The sequence below is a fragment of the Podarcis gaigeae genome, assembly GCF_964106915.1.
Source record: "Podarcis gaigeae genome assembly, chromosome: 2".
In the NCBI taxonomy this organism is placed as follows: Eukaryota; Metazoa; Chordata; class Lepidosauria; order Squamata; family Lacertidae; genus Podarcis; species Podarcis gaigeae.
This window is the reverse complement of record NC_139679.1, coordinates 70031721-70051697: the sequence shown is the minus strand read 5'-3', so window position 1 is coordinate 70051697 and position 19977 is coordinate 70031721. Positions and strand designations below refer to the sequence as shown.

The window sequence follows — 19977 nt, the reverse complement described above, 5'->3', positions numbered from 1 at the left end:
GTTTATGTTTGAGGCGCTTCCCCACAGTGTTTGTTAAAATTATAACTCTGTGGATGTGGTGAAGAGTATACATTCACATGCCCAACTCTATAAGGAAAATATGAGTACCTTATGTGACTGGAAATCAGTCAGGGTATGCATGTTAAACACACACACACACACACACACACACACACACACACTTACTTTAAATTATGCATGTTCATGTAAACTATTGTATTAAATAACAGCAGTATGTGACAGATTAACTTTGTTTTCCCTATGAGAAATTATCTTGTTGCACTATAATAGTGAGCCCAGGTTACTTCTTTCACAGGGCACTCTTCTTACCCTCCCCGACCGCATGAGTTGTGGTGACAAGAGGAGGCCTAAAATTCTCTTGCACCTTTCCCAAGGTAGGGCACTGGATGGGCCATCTGCCTCAGTGTTGCCCACTGACTGGCAGCTAGTCCATAGCTGTCAACCTTCCCTTTTTTTGAGGGAAATTCCCTTATTTCAGCGCCGTTTCTCGCTGCTATCCCGGATTGTTAGATATCCCGTAAATTGTCTCCGGGACAGGTGAGGCTGCTGATCCCTTATTTTCAAATCCGAAAGTTGACAGCTATGAGCTACTCTCTGCAACGGGACAGACAAGGGGTCTTTGCTAGTTCTACCTGGAGATTGCGCCTGAGACCTTCTGCATGCAAAGCACCTGCTCTACTACTGAGCGACACGTGAAGCGAGGGGTTCTAGTCTAAATTGTCGACAGTACCTACGAACGAAGGAACTACTCTGAATTCTGAGGTATTAGAAGCCTGACCTCCTCCTAGAAACCTTATTTTAAAAAATCCCTCACGTCAATATACAGTACTCCCGCTGGCGAGCGATGGCCCCGCCTCCAATTCAAATTTGAAGCCCCGTCCTTTTCCCGCCCGAATTTGTTTTGAAACTGCAGTGACGTAGCCACGCCTGGTCAAGCCTTTCAGCCAATGAGAGCGCTAGTTCCCCAGGCCACGTCTGCCGCAGGGTGAGATTCAAAACAAGTCAGCTGGGTGGGCTCGCGGAGCTTCAGAGGGTCACGGGTGTTGGGAGTTCCGGGCAGTTCAAAAAGCAGCTCTCGGCTGCTGGAGCGAAGCTTTCGGCCCGCGCCAAAACTGGAGCCGGTTCCGAGGCCTGCCGCGGCTGCCGCCAGGGTTCGAAGAGGCGGGGTTAGAACCTCGGAGCGTTCGAAGGGGCGGAGCCGGAGCCGAAGGCAGTGGGTCGGTTACGGTGTAACAAAGTCTTCGCTCGGTCCGAGTCTGTTGTCATGGAGCTCATGGCCAGCAACATTCAGGTGCTGCTGCAAGCGGCGGAGTACCTGGAGCGCAGGGAGAGAGGTACCACCTGCCTATCTCAGGGTCGGGGGCGGTGGCTTGGCTGTCGGGGTATGAGGGCCATACTGTGGCTGCCTCGATCGGAGGCAGGCAGGACCGGCTGTCCTCCGTGGGAGTGGGGCGGAGGAATGGGGTGGTGGGTTTCTTCCGTAGAAAAGAAGTGGGCTGGGGGTTATTAAATGGTGCGGAGGCGAAATCGTTCCGAGCCTCGGATTTTGTCTCGCAGAAGCCGAACATGGCTACGCTTCGCTGTCCCCTTACTCCGGGAAAGACTCGTTGCAGCCCCGGAAGAGGTCCAAGCCTCGGAATGCCCTGCAAAACGTCAGGTAAGGTTTTGTTCTACTATTGCCATTGGAACTGCAGTGGAATATCTGGTGATGGACTAACTGAAAACAGAAGTCTATATAGCGAAATAAAAATAAAGAAGATGGGGGTGTGAAATCTCAGCGAGGCTGGCAAAGCGCTTCTTCAAAGTGATGGGGTCGCCACCAGAAACAAAATGCTTGTATATGACATGAGGCAACCAGTTTTGAATGCAGTATTAGTTGTATGGACAGTAGACCTGAAGTTACTGGGTTTGATTAATACTGATCCATGAATTTCAGTGTGTCTACTCTGAATTAAATTAGTTGGATACAAGCCGTAGCCACCAGTGGAGTTGTTTCTCTCTCCTGGACATCAGTTTTTGGCTTTGTGGTTTAAGAAAATTAAAACCTCCTCTTTCATTGGTTTTACCTTGCTCAGGAATTGGACTAGGTATTTTGTTTTGCTTTTACATTTTCCACTGGAGCAAGGCTCACATTTCAATACATGTACCCCGAGGTTCCTATACTCTACTGCGTTACTATCCAATAGGAGACAGAAGTCCTAATTGCAGGAAACAAAATGCTTTAATTGATGGTTGCATATTTCCTGTGACATTGTGCAAGCTCCGAGGAGCTGCATTCCTGGCATAGAGGTTAGCAGTTATGACTATTCCTGACATCTGGTTCTTTAAAACCAGTTGTGCCACTGTCATGCAACCACAAGTATGAGAACATAGGAAACGGCCTTATCCTGAGTCAGAGCATTAGTCCACCTAGTTCTATTGCTGTCTATATGCCAGGCGTAGCCAATTTGATGTCGGACTGCATCTCCCATCATCCTTGCAAATTAGCCATGCAGCTGTGTTGCCATCCAACAACATTTTGAGAGCACAACATTGCCTGCCTGGTCTATACTGGCTGGCAGTGGTCTTTTGTAGCCCAACCTAGAGATGTTAAGGATTGAAACTGGAACCTTCTACATGCAAACCATATGCTCCATCCCTGAGCTATGTACCACCTCTCGGCTTTCTTACTGCAGAAATAGTTACACCCACCTCTTGCAGTGTGCTGTTGCACTTGTCATTTTCTCTGTGAAATCTGACTCTTCTCAAATAGGCATTTAGTTTTACATTACCTCAAGCTTGTACCTGCCACCCCAGACTTAGGGATTTGTGCTATTTATTACATGTTTCCTGGGCCCTTGGATGTGTGGGTTTCTGATGATGTAGCAAACAGGACCTTGACTGGTCCAGTCCAGTGCCAGTTACTGGGCTTCTTCACAAATTACTTTAGAGAATGAAATGGATCTTCTTCCTCTCCTGTCCTGCATATTCACTATGTGGATAGTAGACATTGAGCTTTGGGAAGGTAGGATTTTACTGGGATTGAATGAGAACTTTCGGTCTCAGTGGACAATGTGAACAAAACCAACTATCCTTTTTCTATAAATCTAAATGTGATGCATTAATCTTATTCCCTATTCTTCTTTTGTTTCAGAACTGTGCACAATGAGCTGGAGAAGCACAGGTAAATTTTCATATAGGAAGGGCTAGGGTTGTGGGGAGAAGAGGGGTAGTTTCTCATTTATCATGTTCAGTAGGAAGTGGGAGTTGACAGCACTGAACATACCAGCTGCTCTTTATAAGAGCACTTCCTATCTAAGTAGAGAGATGAAATTCATGAGCATTTTACAGCTGAGTAAGAAGGCTGCCCCAGGCCACTTCTACCTTGCCAAACTTAGGAGATGTGCACCGAATTTTTGTATAAGGAGTTAGCATGCTGTTGACCACTAGTTTTCAATAGGAATTTATTTTTAAATGGAGATGCACATAGGCAAATGTCCATGGAGGGTGATGGAAGGGAAGAAGTATGTGAAATATTTGGAGGACTATACATACTTTCCAATCAAATTGTGATAAAGTTAACATGTACTTACCACAGCTAAGTAAATAATGTGTATTGACCATGGGTAGGCAAATTAAGGCCCGTGGGCCGGATCCAGCCCAATCGCCTTCTAAATCTGGCCCGCAGACAGTCCGGGAGTCAGTGTGTTTTTACATGGGTAGAATGTGTGCTTTTATTTAAAATGCATCTCTGGATTATTTGTGGGGCATAGGAATTCGTTCATTTTTAAAAAAAAAAGTCCGGCCCCCAACAAGGTCTGAGGAACATTGGATTGGCCCCCTGCTGAAAAAGTTTGCTGACCCCTGGTCTTGACTCTTCAGCATTGAGATCCTGGCACCTCCTGCAATGAAGGTGCCATGTGATAAATTTGTCACTCTTGATTAACCTTGCATAATTGTCAATCACTGTACATCATATCTTGCCAAAATGCCTTTTTTGAGTTCCTGGTTTAATTTAAAATGCTCACATGTTGTTTCCATTGGGGTAGAGGATCACAAGATGTTCAACTTAGACCATAAAACTCAATACCTACAGTAAATAGATGAGATGTCAGGAAAGCCATGATTGGAACTCCTGTGTTTTTTTAAAGAAGTTAAAAGACGTCTGAAGGAGTTAGCCGCCTCCACACACAAATCACTTCAATCTTATACACACACACACACACACCTCTGATAACTAGACGAAGACCGTGTTATGGATCTTCTGAGACCACTCGTTTGGGCCAGTTTTTAGTTCTGTGTTCTTATGGTAGGGCTTTCCAACTGTTAAGATCCTGCATGCAGTAGCCATGGATCACTCTACCAGGATTTCTATACAATGAGAGATGGGAAGAAAGCCATGTTGGTTAGATCTGGGTGTCTGTAATTCTGCTCATGCTACTTATTATAACCATCCCAATTTGTATACATCTTCTACCTTTATCCATCTACCCATATCAGCTTGCTTGGATTCAGGAAGACAGGCATGTAAGAGTTGCAGGCAGATGACGAGATCTGGTTCTGTTTCCCCCTCCGTACATAAAGTTAATTAATTACAATGAAGTCTGAGACCTGGACTACATGGAGGACTATAGCTCTCTAGCTAGAGGAGACTTAGGCACACATTTTCCAATTTTGTAAGGGCCTGGAAGTTGCCTCAAGGCCTTACCCAGAGACATGGTGAGCTCCCGTGTCATCTCATGCATCGAACCCACATTGTGATCTCTTTTTCTCTGGCAGGAGGGCTCAGCTGCGTCATTGTTTGGATCAGCTTAAGCAACAGGTCCCCATGAACACGGAGTGCTCTCGTTACACAACCCTTAGTCTTTTGCACAGAGCCAGGCTGCATATTAAGGTAAGCGACACACTTCCCTGCTTACTGGCTGTTTTTCAATGTTGCCTTGCCAGCCTTGTACTTTAAACTTGGAACATATGAGACAGACGGTGTATGAGCAGGATCCAACAGATTTACTGAGTAGGGCTGGAAATGGATCAAACAGCTTCCAACCTCCAGAGGGGTGAAAAATCACATGCGTGTGACTAAACCTCTTATTTTACCAGTGTGTTGCATTGCTAAGGGGTATACCTTTTTATTTTACCGCATATGAACTAATTCACATTGGGTGCTCATTTGGCCCTGCTGGATCATACCCCTGTGATCTCTCATCTTGCCAGCAGCTGTGGCCACCCAAATGTTTCCAGGGAATTTATAAGCCAGACATCAAAGTCCTCTTGGACAGCTGCGGTGGAAGTGCAATGTTGCTTCCCAAAAAGTCACAAAAGCTGGTGAACCCGGAAGGAGCCGAAGCATTTGCTATAGTTATTGGGTATTGTCCTTGACCCCTTTTCCCCTTCCAGAAGCTGGAAGAGCAGGAGCAGAGAGCACAGCAACTGAAGGAGAGGCTACGCTGTGAGCAGCAGAACCTGCACCAGCGGCTGGAAGAGTTGCTGGCTCATTCCAGTGTCGAGAGGCTGCGAACCGATAGCCTGGACTCTTCTCGGTTCTCTTCTGAACGCTCCGATTCAGGTGGGTGTTGCCGTACAATTGGATGGCCTGTGCTGTGGTCCCCATAGCTGGATGCGTTCTATTGAAGGCATAAGTGTAAGAGCAGGGTACACTGGACATTTCTACTACAGCCTTACTCAACCTGGTGCCTTCCAGACGTTTTGGACTATAAGTCCCATCAGTCTCAGCCAGCACAACTGTGCTGGCTCAGGTTGATGGGAGCTATAGTCCAAAACATGGAGAGTACCAGGTTGTGGAAGGCAGGGGTGGGGAATTTGTGACAGCTCCAAATGTTGCCAGACTACAACTCCTATCAGCCCTCTGCAAGTATGACCAAGAATGACAGGTGTTGCAGTTCAGCAGCAGCTGGAGGTGTCCCAGCTCCCTTGCCTCTAGTGACCTTCTGGAGTGTCTGTAAAAGATACTAGATCCTGTATGGGTAAAGAAATCTGATGTATTTTTTTTTTCTGCTACAGAAGATGCAGAGGTGGATGTGGAAGGTCTGGCGTTCAGCAGCGTTGAAGAGGATGTTGTGGCTGCCTTCAGCACTGGGCAGGAACACAGTTATTCCAGCGCCAGCAACTTTTGGTTATGATGGACAGAAGCCTAGTTATAAGGGCAGCTCTCACCCAGATGGATTTCCAGCAGCAAAGCCAGGATTTCATGAATGGAATTTGGCTCTGAACAAAACTCTGCATGGTGCAAAGGACAGTGCTACCCACGTTGTACCTCTACCTTTCTGCTAGATCAAGCCGGAACATTTTCTAGAGACTTGGATAAAAGACTTGGATTACTCAATTATGGGGCAGGGCTGAAAGAAGGGTGAGATCCCCACAGCACTTAATGTGTACCAGACAGATTACGCTGTGCATGGGGAGCTATATGGTTTTCTGTGCCCCACCCGCTGTGAAAGCTTGTGTGTCTCATCTAGTCAGAAAGTGGAGGTAGGCTTGGCCTGTTAAGGACTGGAAGCAAGTCTCAACAAGGGCAACAATAGACCATGACATACTGAATCATTCCAACTTTATAGCAGAGATGCACTTAGTTCCAGGAATGCAGGATGAACAAGCTAGCAAAACCAGGTTGCTCTTATCTCCAATTCCTCAACATGGAATGGGTTGCATCAAGGGGAGCTGGGAACAGCTAGGACAATGGCTAGTGGGCTCTCATTCCATGGCACATTCCACCCAACTGAAGTATCTGATTTTCCCCGAAACAAACATTGCTTCCGTTTTGTGACCCATCTGCTTATGTACTCAGCAGTATTCTAGTAAAGGTTTTTAATTTCTTGCATCCTATTCATCTGGTTTTCTCCTAAGAATGCAAAACATGGGTGAGGCTGTTTATAGCATACTTGCTAACCAGCAGCCACTGACACCCACATCTTAATGTACAGAGACCTCCAAGTTGCATAGAAGGTAATGTAAACAGGAAGACTTCTATTGGCTTAGTCACAGCTTTGAAAATTGGTGCCCACCTGAGGAACAGGCCCCGGCACTGGATTAACTTGAAGTCTATTCTTTTAATGATAATTACACCTTTTAGAAAGAAGATGATTGTCAGATTTGTATAGTTTCAATTTAAAAAAACACACAAAAGCTAGAGACATGCTTCCCAAGGGAAGAGACGCTTAGTTACAGACAGGTAAGCCTTCCAGTATTATTTTGTTGCATTCTATTCCCCACAGCAGGAAAACTTAGTTTTTTTCAAACATATTGCTGCTTCTTTTTAGTAGCTGCCTTGCTAGCCAAGTCCTTTGCTTTCTCAGTTGCTGCCAAGGCAGTCTCCTTGGCCTTCTCGGTTGCCTCCTTTGCAGTTTCCACCAAGGTTTTGGATGGTGCTTCACCTGTAATAAAGCCAAAAGCTCTTAAGTATGGCCACTGAACTGCCTGAAGGTCTGAACAAAAAATCAATGTAAGCGTTTGAGTTTGCTGCTGCTGTTTGTTTAGGTATCACTCTCTACAGTGGGCATCTCCTTCCACATAGTTAAGGAAGTGTTATTTTATCTAGCCTTAATGTTCACGAGAAACACCAACTGGAAAAAGAGAAACGGGGAGCCAAAGGGAAGCTTACTACCAGCTCCATACCTATCAGTTTTACCATCTCAGTTTCTGAACAACAGACTGGAGTTTTATGTATTTCCCATCTGTTTGTCATGGCTCTTAACAACTCTCCTTCTGTTTTCTCAATAGTCCATATTGCTACTAGCTAAAAATCAGAAGTCTACAGGTTTACCTAGAACAAGCTCAGAAGACGCCTGCCCCCCCAAAGGTAGTTCCAGACATTCTAAAGCTGCATTTTCTGTCTTCACCTCATTCCTTGGTTTAGAATGCTAAAACTACTCTGGAGCAGGACTGGTGAAATTAGCAACCCAAAACTCTCTTGGAACTTCCTGCAGAAAAGGGAACAAGCTCTACCCTACTCGGTGCTAGTCTCCGGTTGATGCAGCAAATTTGCTGCTCTCCCCACAAAATTTACATGCTTTCATGGGTGCAGTAAACTAAAGGGGGGAAATATTGGCACTGGTGAGAGGGTTCTGTGTGCTTTTTAGAACCTGAATATGCTAACAATGCTGGAGGCTTAGAAACAGTACTCACCTTGCATTTTGGCCAGCACGTACTCAAACCCTTTGGTGCTCTTGGTCACATTGCTTTTGAACCTGGCCAAGCCAAACTCCTAAAACAAGAATACAGGGGGAGTGAGCAGAGAAAAGAATAATGAATGCCGCCAGAGTCCACTCATTTACACAACCTGAACTCAGAGGAATCAGCCTGGCCCATCAGCTATGTTCCTAGTAGACCTGGGTGATATATTAATATATCGGCCAGCAGCTGTATGAGAAGCAGACCGTGATGTCAATTTCACTCAGCAGTATATCGCTGGTGAAACTGCCACCACTCCTGAATTCCTCCCTGCAGCAAGCAGTCAAAGGAGCCCCAATGCTGTGCCTGAGGCGAGAGCTGGGGCAGTTTCACCTGGTGTCTCGCGGGCAGAGGCCAATGCATCTTGTTTTTTCAATACTGGGGTATATCACCAAACTGTAACGTTTGGCTGGTGATACACAGCAGTGTTGAAAAGCTGATATCGCCCAGCCCTAGTTCCCAGTTACAAAACTATCCAGATGTACCCGTCATGTTGAGCTCTTCTAAGACTGCCTCTTTGCAGCTGAAGTGTATCAAGAGACACGGGTCACTGACCACTCACCTGGACAGCACGCGAGACACCAAACAGAGTGGAGGAAACCCAAGCTTCCCGCTGGACTTCTGTCCAGCCGCTGTTTTCAGGGTTCTCTCTGTAAACACACCGCTCCTCCACCACCTGCAAGGCACAAGAGATGGCACAACAAAATGACCATCAACTCTCCCCATAGGACGAAACACAGCAAGAGTTTATGCTGCTAGCCCTGCTCAAAGCCTGCTCACCATAAGACGCGCGTGATTAATGTTCCAGGTGAATGTGGTCATGGTTCGGTTCATTGGGTCCACAATGGAATCTTCAAGGATGTAGACAGAGTGGGCGACATTGGATGGAAAGAAGCGCTCTGCCCAGCGAGGCATCCTGTTGGTCTTGGTGAGGAGCCGCCTGGAAAGCAGCTTCTGGTCTTCTGTCACCTCTCGGTGTATAATGTCTTCTGTCAGGACATGTTTGCTGGGGAGGAGAGAAGAGAATCTGGCCAATTCATTTAAAGCTGTGCTTCCTCAACTGGTTCCCTCCAGTTGTTTTTTTTTTTTTTTGAGTACAACTCTGATCATCCCTGGCTGTTGTCCATGTTGGTTGGGGCAGATAGGAGTTGGTAGTCCCAGAGGGCACCAGATTAGGGGAAGGCTGTTCTAAGCTTTCCTAAGTGTATAATCATGTGACAAGAGTACATTGCCTCCTATCCAGTCACTCAGCAGAGCAGAATGCCATTCCTAGCTGGACTGCTTCCCTCTTTCCCACTTAGGCCCCGATTTGGCTCTTTTTCCCAAGCCACCTCCACTAGATGGCATGTACGATGTTAACATGTGGCTTAGGGAGCTGCAGAGCTCACAAGTGTAGCTGACCCTAGCCAAAATTGAGGCTTAATGACAGTGCCACTCAGCTAATAGTGCTGACTTCAAGCCCTGCTTAGATTGGCTGGGATCTTTCTTTGTAGCTCAGCTTGAAAGGAAAAAAGGATTACCGTACTTGAGGTCCCGGTGAGGTCAGGTGATTTACAGGTGAGTCAATCACCAGCAGAAGCTAGTAGTTGGTTTTAATCAACTGATCCCTAATGAAAACACAAATCTGTGCATGTGCACTTTTACAGCAGTGTTAAGAGCTCTAACTAGGCCTCCAGATGTTTTGAGACTACAATTCCCATCATCCCTGACCACTGGTCCTGCTAGCTAGGGATCATGGGAGTTGTAGGCCAAAAACATCTGGAGGGCCGAGTTTGAGGAAGCCTGATTAAGAGGATGGTTTCCTCAAGAGTCAAGGCAACAGGCAAAAATAAAAGGTTGCCTATGGCATTTGAAAATGGCTCTTCCAGAGCAAACTTTTTACACACACCACACCCGTACCTCCAACATATCTGCCTGTGCTAATCTATCATCTAGCAAATCTTTTTGATCTTAATTACTCCTGTTTATAGAAATCCCTGCCCTGCCCCACCTCCCAAAATCCAAATGATCTGTAAACAGCAAGCTCCGACGGCTTAGCCTCAAATAAGAGGCTATCAAAGATTACACCCAGATGGCCACAAAGCCTCTCCCGGCGCACTAGGTGAAAGGTTCATGCAGCGGCCTTGGCAGAAAAGAATGGCAACTGCTTCACCAGCACGTACGTCTCCTGCCAGACTTTTCCCCACTGCATCACCCCGTCTTGAGACCGCCGCTGGGGGCAGCACAGATCGCCAGGTTGAGCCCACCAAGTCGGGGCTGTGAGCACCCCGACGCCCGCTCCCCTAGCGGCAAGCCTCAGCCAACCGAGCAGCCTGTATGTACGTGAACAGGCTCGGGCTGGGAATGCCGCATCTGCCCCGAGTGCGGGGCCACCCGAAATGTATGGGGCTTGCTCCGGAGCCAATGACGGGAGCAGGGATCACGGGAGGGAGAAAGTATCGCTCTGTCAGGCTGACGCCCGGCATCTCCCACGAGGAAAACACTGTGCCCCCCCAGCCCAGCCCTTTTCACTTCCTCCAGTGAGGGAGAGGAGACCCCACGGCCCGCGCTCACCTGTAGGGGTTCGGATAGCGCTGCCAGAAGGCGGCGAAGACTTGGTCCCAGGGCCCCTTGAGGACGCTCAGGGTCAGGAAGTATTTCCCCATTACCTCCGCGGTCACCGATCCTGCAGGAGACGGAGAGGAAACGGCGGCGGTCGCCCGGCGGCCTGGCCCGCCTTACGCCTCCCGGGCCTCTCGCTGGCGGAGGCCTCTCTCCGGCGTCACAGCCAGTCCCGAAGATCGCGGCCAGCGGTGCCCAGCGGCCGCCATGCGAGGGCAGGGCAGCGGCAGCGACTTCCGCGACGAGCAGCCCAGGCGCTTCCGCCGCCTCAGCTCCGCTGCCTCCGTCTTCCTCCCTCCTCGTGCACTGGGGGACGCAAGCCCCGCCCCGCCGCGGCCGCGCGCTTCCGGCCCCGCCGCGAAGCCCCGCCCCCTTCCCCGGGTTGCTCCGCCGCAGCAGCAGCGCTGGCTGGGAACTGGTCTGTCGGCGGCTCGTTCCGCCGCCGCCGCGTCCCGACTCCCTCCCGCCTCCGCCAGCGGCGACCGGCTCCAGCGCCATGAGACCGGGGTGAGTGCCGCCGCCCTCTTCCTCCCCAGCCCGGCCCTGCAGAAGCCGCCAGCAGCCCCTGCCGCCCGGGCAACCGGGGCTGGGCGCTGAGCGCTGTCCCGAAGCCTCCGGGGAGCCTCCTGTTAGGATCACCCTTGCCGCGTCATCGGATACAGGGTGCTGCCAGACCTGGGGCCAGTCCCTCAGCCACTGGTGCGCCCACATGGGTGGAGTTCGTGGAGGCCAAGGGAAACCCATGCCTGTCCCCTGGGGACAGAGCAGCGTAGGATCGCGGAATGGTAGAGTCGGAGGGGACCCTGAGGATCATCTAGTCCAGCCCCTTAGAGCGGACGGCAGCACCCCGGTGGACAGCTGCCGCAGAAATGGGTAGTGCTGGAGAAATACGTTTCCTATTGTCGTTGTGAATAGTATTGCCCTTTTTTGCCTCCCTCTCCGCATTTTTTTTAAAGTGCTGCTACTGCGTGCCAGTACAGTGGTACCTCGGGTTAAATACTTAAGTCGTTGTGGAGGTCTGTTCTTAACCTGAAGCACTATTTCTGGGTTAGTGGAGTGTGTAACCTGAAGCGTATGTAACCTAAAGCGTATCTAACCCGAGGTACCACTGTAGCTTCGTGCAACTGCTGTGGAGGATGCAGGGCACACCTGCATTCTGGGCAGTGCCAGGCCTTCTGGCTTATGCCTACTGGAGCCCTCTTAGCTTTTGAGGTGACGTGGGAATGGGGAGGTGCTGCTCCTGAGTCACTTGCTGTACTTCCTCCTCTGCTTACTGCAGGTGAGCCTCTCCACCTGAGCTGCATCTCTCTTAGGCTGTGCCAGCCGACTCAGGTGGGGGCGTTGGGGATCCCTCTGGACCACCTGGAGGGGAACACACGGCTGCCAGGGCAAGAGGATGAGCGGGCAGCGTGTGGATGCCAAAGTTGTGATGCTGGGCAAAGAGTACGTGGGCAAGACCAGCTTGGTGGAGCGATACGTTCACAACCGCTTCCTTGTGGGACCTTACCAGAACGTGAGTGTGTCCTTCGGGGGGTGGGGGCAGATGTGGAGAGCCTTTCAAGTGGCAACTGGGTTGAGCAATCTGTAGTCCTCCTCCGTTCCCACCCCTCCACTTCTTAAACCTTTATCAGTGAATCTTGTATGTTGTGAAATGGACATTTGGTGAGCGGTTTGTAACCACAAAGGAACTTTGAAGCCTAAAAGAAAGTGAAACTAAGAAGGCCCGTAAGACAACGTACCATATCAGAAGGGGCCATGTTGGCTAGGGAAAAGAAAGAAACTGCTAATATCTGCTATCTGTTAAAGGTAGCCTTGCAAAGAGATTCACTGATGTCACTAATCCACAGAAATATTTACTAGCTTACCGGTCAGTATGTACTTGTGTTAGTCATTTGTTTGTAATGTTCTGACAGCCTAAGAGGAGTGGGGGGGTGTGTGTGCAGCAATTCTTTTCCTATTTGTAAAAACCTCCAGGTTTGGCTGTCTGGAAGAAATACTTTGTTTGCCACTAGTGGCTACTCTTAAAGAGCTGATGAGGTGGTGCAGCTGCATTCATATGTATTCTTCTTATTTTAGACAATAGGTGCTGCGTTTGTAGCCAAAGTGATGCCAGTGGGAGGTCGGACCGTAACCTTGGGAATCTGGGTAAGTCTTAAGATGGGAATGACACTGGCTGTGTGTGGCAAACATAAAGTACCAGAGAACTAATGGGACATGCTTTGGCTGTGCAGGGGGGGGGGGACAAGTGTGAGGAGGCTTCTAGAACAGTGTTTCCCAAACGTTTCCCCCATGAACAACTTGAAATTTGCTAAGGGTCTTGGTGCACTACTTAACTATTTTTCTTTTTGTTGTAATGCACTATGCTAGATGCTGCATGGTTTTCGTAATACACTATCAATTCCAATTGTAATACAAATGGTAATACAATAAAAGACAATATGTTTCTGGCTCCTGGTCTTCACTCCTTTCAAGTCGCTTCCTCCTACCTGTCGCTTCTGGTCTGTCCCAGAGCTGCCACTGCTCCTGTTGTTCACAGACATGCTGCAGACCACCTGAGTTAGGTTTGTGGGGCACCGTTTGGGAACTTTAGAGCTTTCTCGGTGGTGGCACCCCAACTGTGGAACGGCCTTCCCAGAGATGCTTGCTTGGCACCTTTCTGGCACCACATAAAGACCTCTCTATGTCTGGCCTTTGAAACAATTTGTGGTCTTCAAATCCCAGCTCTTAATGTCTGGTGTTTACTGTTGTTCACTGGTTTTCTCTCTGTGTGTTTAATGCTGCTATTTAATTATTTCGCTCTTGTAGCTGAATCACTGTGTTTTCTCTTTTATTTCTTTTGAGCTGCCCAGCAAACGTTCTATTTACTCCACAACACTGACAGTTTTTCTTTTCGTTCCTTCACTTTGATCAGTCTGTTTTGCGTTTAATTGAAAAAGGGCTCTATGCCAAGCTCTAGGGGCTGGATTCCACTGCCCAGTTCTGTTAGCAGACACCAGCACAAGGCCTCCCACTACTGCGGTTGGGCTTTCCCCATTGCTGTATGTTTCCCCTAAAGCTGCTCTGGAGAGTTGGGTGAATCCCCAGAACAATATACAGTGGTACCTCAGTTTTCAAACATAATCTGCTCCAGAAGACTGAGTTCTGAAACTTTTGAAAACTGAAAACTCAATAGCCGACAGCCAGGCCTCAGGATCCTGCACTCAGCAGAAGCCACGTGGCATGTTCGACTTCCGAGGCGTGTTCGAAAACTGAAGCATTTACTTCCAGGTTTACAGCATTCGAAAACTGAAATGCTTGTCAGTGGAGATGTTCGAAAACTGAGGTACCGCTGTAGAGGGAAGTGAAATCATTTTGACAGACAAGCAGACTGGCTCCTTAGTGCTATGTTGAATTCCACCGGGATTCTAAGCTGCTGGGTACAAAATCTTACTGTTTCTCCCTTTTCTAGGATACAGCTGGCTCAGAGCGTTATGAGGCCATGAGCCGGATATACTACCGCGGGGCAAAAGCTGCCATTGTATGTTATGGTAAGAGTTCACTTGCATGCCAGCTCAGGTACCCATGTAGCTCTGGACTACCAATGCTAGGAGAACAGTCTTACAAACTTGGAAAGGGCTGTGCTAGCCAATCCATTGTTCTGAAGGAGATTTGTGTGCAAATATTTGGGAACAGTATCAAACAAATACAGAGGGAGTATAATTGGGATGTTATTTGGGGATTATTGCTTGCTACACACTCAGGCCCTCCTTCCATCAGTATGTTAGTTGAGGGTCCCTTGATCTCTCCATTGTCATCGCTTTCTTACAGTGACAGACAGCCCTCTAGTTGCACAGACTTGGTTCCTCTGCAGATGTGCAGGTGTCCAGTTAAAAACACCATGGAAATACCAATTCCTCAGGATGTGGTCACTTAGCCGCTGCTTTACTTGCCAGCTTTACTGCCTCTTTTCTTGTTTCCTAAGCTGTGTCTATTAGCAGTTTCACTTCCACAATAGAGAGGACAGTTTGCTCTGCCTCAGAACTAGCAGCAGTGAGAGATTCTCATGCATTGCTTTGGGGGTTGTGTCATTGTGCTTGTGTTTGTGAAAAGAGCTAGCCCCTGCCAAATACATTTTATATCCTCAAATAGAGCCCACATGGCAGCCTGCTTCTTCTGTTGGGGCAACACTTACCTTGCACCATTCAGACACCAATTCCTGTCTTCATTTGTGTCCATCCCCATTCCCTCTCCATGGCGCCACTTTAAAAGTGCCCTGTAAAGGCCAGAAGGGAGGCAAGGAGCTGCCTCTATAGTGCTCCTGTCTTTAAGAGGACAGCTCTATGAAAGCTGCACGTGTAGTTCTATCTCCTCCCCAATAGCTATTATGATGGCAGCAGAGTTGCTGAAATCGTTAGTCTACCACTAGTCTGGGATTAATTACATGATTTGTGTTGGCCATGGGAGATTCCTTATCATTGGAGGTTTCCTGGTGTTTCTTTGCCTGAACACAAAACTGCAGGGGTATTACCTTAATAGGAGGGAAAGCGTCTCTACCCAGTGATACTAGGCTGTGCTTTGGCATACCAAGGCAGTCAGACCATGGCTGCTCAACAGGACTGGCTCTACAGTTAGGTGAAATGAGACAGGAGCCTCAGGCAGTTAATGGGTGATGGTGGTAAAAGAGACACAGTGAGATGTTGGAGGGCAGAGCTGTGTGTGCCACATGGCCTGTCTTGTGTCCTCTAAGCTAGAATGACAGTCCTCTTGCCACTGTTGAGACGAGATTCAACTACCAGTCCAGTTAGCTTTTGTACATGGAAAGAGGGGGCCATTTTGCCCTTTACCTCAGGCAAAAAAAATGTATTGCTCCAGCCCTAGTGTCTAAGTCAAGAAAGCTTGGCAGTTCCCATTAGCCTTTCCTTTAACTCTTCGTGGAAGGGGATTTGTGTGTGTGGCGCTGTGGGTTAAACCACAGAGCCTAAGGCTTGCCGATCAGAAGGTCGGCGGTTCGAATCCCTGCAACAGCATGAGCTCCTGTTGTTCGGTCCCTGCTCCTGCCAACCTAGCAGTTTGAAAGCATGAAGTGCAAGTAGATAAATAAATCCCGCTCTGGCGGGAAGGTAAACGGTGTTTCCGTGCACTGCTCTGCTTCGCCAGAAGTGGCTTAGTCGTGCTGGCCACATGACCCGGAAGCTGTACGCCAGCTCCCTCGGCCTATAGAGCGAGATGAGCGCCGCAACCCCAGAGTCGTCTGCGACTGGACCTAATGGTCAGGGGTCCCTTTACCTTTACCTTATCTTATTATACACATTTCAGTTGTGTGCCACAAAAGAACTCAAGATGTGTGGACAGAGGCTCTATTATGAGCTGTTCAGGGAAAGAGAGCAATTCTTTCCTAGCCAACCTATTCATTTCAGTACCTCAGTTACTTTGCCTATATATACAGGGGTCAGTGAATCTGCTTTATGAACTTTTTGGGTGGGATCTAGTCTTGACACCTCCCCACTTCCACAGATCTTACTGATAGCAGCAGTTTCCAGAGAGCAAAATTCTGGGTGAATGAGCTGCAGAACTTTGAGGAGGTAAGTAGATCTCCATTTCCAGGCAGGGAGAAAAGAAATATTCGCCTCACTGGGAGAGCCACAGGGAATGTTGGTCTTACAGAGGAGCATCATTCTGTAATTTGTATACTGGGACACTGGAGGGCAGTTCCTCAGGGGGATGGAGGGAGGGAGGGTGGCCAGTTGTTGATAGGTTACATGGTTGCTTGACTTGTATCTCATGTTCTTGGGAAGGTCAAAAGTATGAGGCTTCTAGACCATCTCCCAGGTGGATTTAGCAGCACAACAGCATTGTGTGTAACCATTCCCTGAGCTCTGTTAATTGTGTGCACCTTAGGATTGGATTTTGGGCATGTCAAATTATTACTGTTGCTACTACTACATTTTGATTTATTACCTGCCCTTCACCCTAAGGTTCCAGGGCAGGTTACAGCAATTTAAAATACAGTATGAAACAGTTTTAAAACTTATAATTAAAAACAAAACACAGTCACCAAAAAATAGGGTGGGTCCTGTTGGTTTGGCTACATGGATTCTTGGCAATACCTGCTTGCTAGACTGACCTTGTATGGAAGTACTTGCCTTGTTCTCTTTCTCTGCAGAACTGCAGGATCTATTTGTGTGGCACCAAGTGTGATTTGTTGGACGAGGACAGGAGAAGGCGAGGAATTGACTTCCATGATGTGCAGGACTATGCGGATGGTTAGGCTTTTCTTCTTCACTTGTTGGGAGGAGAGAAAGGGAATCACAGTGCACCAGGAGCTCTTAACATTGGTGCATCTACAATGGCAGTCCCCATTGTAGAGTAAAACGACTAAAACTTTCCGTCTGACATACTGTCATTTCAGAGATCAAAGCCGAGCTGTTTGAAACCTCCAGTAAGACTGGACAGAATGTGGGTGAGTATTGCTTCCAGGGTGCATTGCAAGGCTTTATGGTGCTAAGTGTGGCTAATGCCTCTGGACAGTCATGCCCAGAGTGAGAAGACTGCTGCTCTCCTTTTGGTTGGGGACAGTTTGCATATGGCGTCACTGTGGCTCCTGATAAATAAGGGTGATGCTGAGTACCTTGTCCATGCTTTCTCGCCAGGTGGAACTGCACCACAATTCCAAATTCCACTAAGATCAAGATTATGGCTGCAATCTGATGAGAGTGGACAAGTGGGGCAGGGCAGTAGATCTCAGGGTATCACTGTGTTTACCAAAGGATATCCAGGATGCTTATTTCTGAGTTTTGTTCCCTTTTATCATTCAGTCATAATTTTGTAGCCAGTGGCCATTTGCTGCCTCCCAAGTTCAGGTCAGTTCAGGTGTTCCTACTGAAGCCAGCTGTGGGCGAGACACCAATCCTGTGTTGCTGTGTTTTGTTTACAGATGAGCTCTTCATGAAGGTGGCTGAGGATTATGCGCAGCTTACTGCCTTTCAGGAGATGACTGGTGAGTTTCTGAACAAGATACTTCCACTCTGTGTGTGTGCTCACATGTTCTTCTGAACATGCATAGAACCTCTGGTGCAAATATATTTCCTGGACATGAAAGTGGGACTTGGGGACACGCTGAATAAGAAAAAAAAAACGTGTTTTAAGAATGCCCATGATTGTTTACGTGTGTAGAAAGCAGAGACTCCATGAACTGCATTTCCAAATGAACTCTATTGCCTCTGGGAAGAGAGAAGCTGGGGAGGGGGACCTAATTGCAGTGGTTCAGGGTAGGGGGAGGTATAGTGTGGAAGGTGGGTAGACTGTAAGGGGCACACAGCACAGGCAGTTAGCGACTGTGCAGTGTGCCAGCCCCTCCTCCACCTGGGGAATTGCAGTTGTCCTGTCAGCCAGCTCTTGGACTTGCTGCTGCTGTTGCTGAATGCCAGGTTTGCTCTTGAGTAAGACCTCCCTCATCCATGATCTGATTGTGGGTGAGGAGGCTGTTGTGGTATGTATCATTGAGAACTGGCTGGGTGAGCAGGGTGGAGTTGGTCTGTGCCCACCTGGGTACTTGGTGTGGCATCAGGACAGACTTGAGGGTCAGGGAGGGGGAGTTGTGGTAGTCTGTAGACTCTCCCCATATGAACCAGCCTGGGCCCTGCGATCATCTGAAGCCCTTATTTGTGTGCCTCCTCCGTGAGAGGTCTAGAGGGTGGCAACACAAGAATGAGCCTTTTCTGTGGTGACTCCGTTTGGGGAACCTTCTCCCCAGGAAGGCACACCTGGCACCTTCGTTGCTTATCTTTAGGCAAAAGGTGAAAACCAGGCATTTCAACCAGGCATTTGGCCGATTAACAGTCCATGGCTTTTTAGATGTGTTTTTGTGGGAGGGGGAGGTTATTGGTTTGCTTTTATTATATCTTTTGTATTTTTCTGTGGTGAACCACACTAGGCTCTTTAGATGAAGGACTGTATGCAAACTTTATCTGGACAGGGCAGGACTTTTCCCTGGGAGAAAGAAATCCTCTTAACAGAGCCATTGAATATTCTGCTGCTACAAATCTGCCCCACTTGCCTAACCCTTGTATATGTTCTGCTTTCAGAGGAAAAAGGAGTTGATCTGAGTCAAAAGAACACTACCACCTACTTTTATAGCTGTTGCCATCACTGAGTTCTTTCCTTGTTTTGCCAAAGCAGCAGTGCTCCCCTCCTGGGATAGCAGTTCATGCTGTCTTTGGATAGTTCACTGTTTCCCTGCTGTATGGAATGTCTTGCCCTTTCGGACCTGTGGAGCATCACTTGCTGGCACTTCTCCTTGGAATGGTGGGAGGGGGGAGAACACGGCACACGCTGCAAGATTTTCTGCTGCCTTGTTGACCAGAGACCTTGACTGCCTTGTGCTCCCATCCCTTCCAGAGGCTGACTTAAAATTCTTGACGCGCTTCAGGAATTGCTTTTTCACAACCGGCTCTCCAACGCTGAAGACACCTTGTTCTGGCAGTGGTTGGTTCTGCTGTTTTGATGGTGTTGCACCTGATTTTTTGCTTTATTATTTAAATGGCTTCTAATAAGCTATGTATATGTAAATAAAAGTGCATTGTGGTCCTGTGTTGTTGAGAAACACAGCTAGGTTTGTGTTCTTATTGAAGTTTCCAGGCTAAACTCCTAGAGGGAATGGGAAGAAACACTGGTGCCTCTCCTACTACATGGGCTGACCACCAGTTTCTAATGGTTGACGTTTCTCTGACGTTCCAGCAGTTGAAACATGTATTGGTACAGGGAACAAAAACAAGCATCTGAGGAGGCTTAAGAATTTGCTGTGGTTTTTTTAATCAGCCAATTTGATAGATGTGTACCTGTGTGATAAGCAGGCCCAGTTGCTCCAATACTGTAAAAGCATCAATAAGCATCACAGAACAGTTGTAGATACAAGCAGTGATGGGCTTTGCAGCAGTTATAAGGTGGCTGGAAAATGAAGGGGAACCTGGGCTAGGCTCTAGTTGGCTGGAGCACCAGGGGTGCTGATCTACACAAGCAGGCCGCCCTCTTTCCAGAGAAAGCAGAAAGGCAGATGCAGCTGGGGATCCCTGTGCCAAGGGCGGTGCTGGCCTGTACTGTTGAAGCATGGCACGGCAGCTGAATGGAAAAGATTACAGAGCTGCACAAGACTCTCCCATTTGACAGAGTAGGCTATTTCTATCAGTTTTCCTTTACATGATCATCTCTGTG

At 48.2% G+C, this 19977-nt stretch overlaps 3 protein-coding genes across 3 annotated transcripts; 2 read left to right on the top strand and 1 right to left on the bottom strand.

The window, feature by feature from the left end:
- Positions 1–1016: 1016 nt before the first annotated feature.
- On the top strand, positions 1017–6838 carry MXD3 (MAX dimerization protein 3). Its single transcript, XM_083726335.1, has 6 exons — positions 1017–1355; positions 1579–1678; positions 3155–3184; positions 4780–4894; positions 5398–5566; positions 6022–6838. The coding sequence occupies exons 1-6, from the start codon at positions 1286–1288 to the stop codon at positions 6138–6140; spliced, it is 603 nt and encodes a 200-aa protein (XP_083582461.1). The 5' UTR covers positions 1017–1285; the 3' UTR covers positions 6141–6838.
- On the bottom strand, positions 6552–11120 carry PRELID1 (PRELI domain containing 1). Its single transcript, XM_083726332.1, has 5 exons — positions 10741–11120; positions 8968–9193; positions 8750–8863; positions 8143–8221; positions 6552–7391 (listed from the first exon to the last, which is right to left on the bottom strand). The coding sequence occupies exons 1-5, from the start codon at positions 10830–10832 to the stop codon at positions 7252–7254; spliced, it is 651 nt and encodes a 216-aa protein (XP_083582458.1). The 5' UTR covers positions 10833–11120; the 3' UTR covers positions 6552–7251.
- Positions 11121–19369, top strand: RAB24 (RAB24, member RAS oncogene family). Its single transcript, XM_083726334.1, has 9 exons — positions 11121–11295; positions 12068–12301; positions 12865–12933; positions 14237–14315; positions 16282–16349; positions 16931–17030; positions 17177–17227; positions 17702–17764; positions 18852–19369. Exons 2-9 carry the CDS (start codon positions 12185–12187, stop codon positions 18917–18919), a joined length of 615 nt encoding a protein of 204 aa, XP_083582460.1. The 5' UTR covers positions 11121–11295; positions 12068–12184; the 3' UTR covers positions 18920–19369.
- The last annotated feature ends 608 nt before the right edge of the window (positions 19370–19977 follow it).

What these genes read in the sequence shown, in the direction of transcription:
- MXD3 (XM_083726335.1), top strand. Translation starts at nt 1,286, where the DNA reads ATGGAGCTCATGGCCAGCAACATTCAGGTGCTGCTGCAAGCGGCGGAG. An exon ending in GAGCCAGGCTGCATATTAAG is followed by an intron (nt 4,895 to 5,397) that starts GTAAGCGACACA and finishes TTCCCCTTCCAG; the next exon opens with AAGCTGGAAGAGCAGGAGCA. An exon ending in TTCTGAACGCTCCGATTCAG is followed by an intron (nt 5,567 to 6,021) that starts GTGGGTGTTGCC and finishes TTTCTGCTACAG; the next exon opens with AAGATGCAGAGGTGGATGTG.
- PRELID1 (XM_083726332.1), bottom strand. Translation starts at nt 10,832, where the DNA reads ATGGGGAAATACTTCCTGACCCTGAGCGTCCTCAAGGGGCCCTGGGAC. An exon ending in GTGTCTCGCGTGCTGTCCAG is followed by an intron (nt 8,222 to 8,749) that starts GTGAGTGGTCAG and finishes TTCTTGTTTTAG; the next exon opens with GAGTTTGGCTTGGCCAGGTT. An exon ending in CGTGCTGGCCAAAATGCAAG is followed by an intron (nt 7,392 to 8,142) that starts GTGAGTACTGTT and finishes GCTTTATTACAG; the next exon opens with GTGAAGCACCATCCAAAACC.
- RAB24 (XM_083726334.1), top strand. Translation starts at nt 12,185, where the DNA reads ATGAGCGGGCAGCGTGTGGATGCCAAAGTTGTGATGCTGGGCAAAGAG. An exon ending in TTGTGGGACCTTACCAGAAC is followed by an intron (nt 12,302 to 12,864) that starts GTGAGTGTGTCC and finishes TTCTTATTTTAG; the next exon opens with ACAATAGGTGCTGCGTTTGT. An exon ending in AGCTGCAGAACTTTGAGGAG is followed by an intron (nt 16,350 to 16,930) that starts GTAAGTAGATCT and finishes CTTTCTCTGCAG; the next exon opens with AACTGCAGGATCTATTTGTG.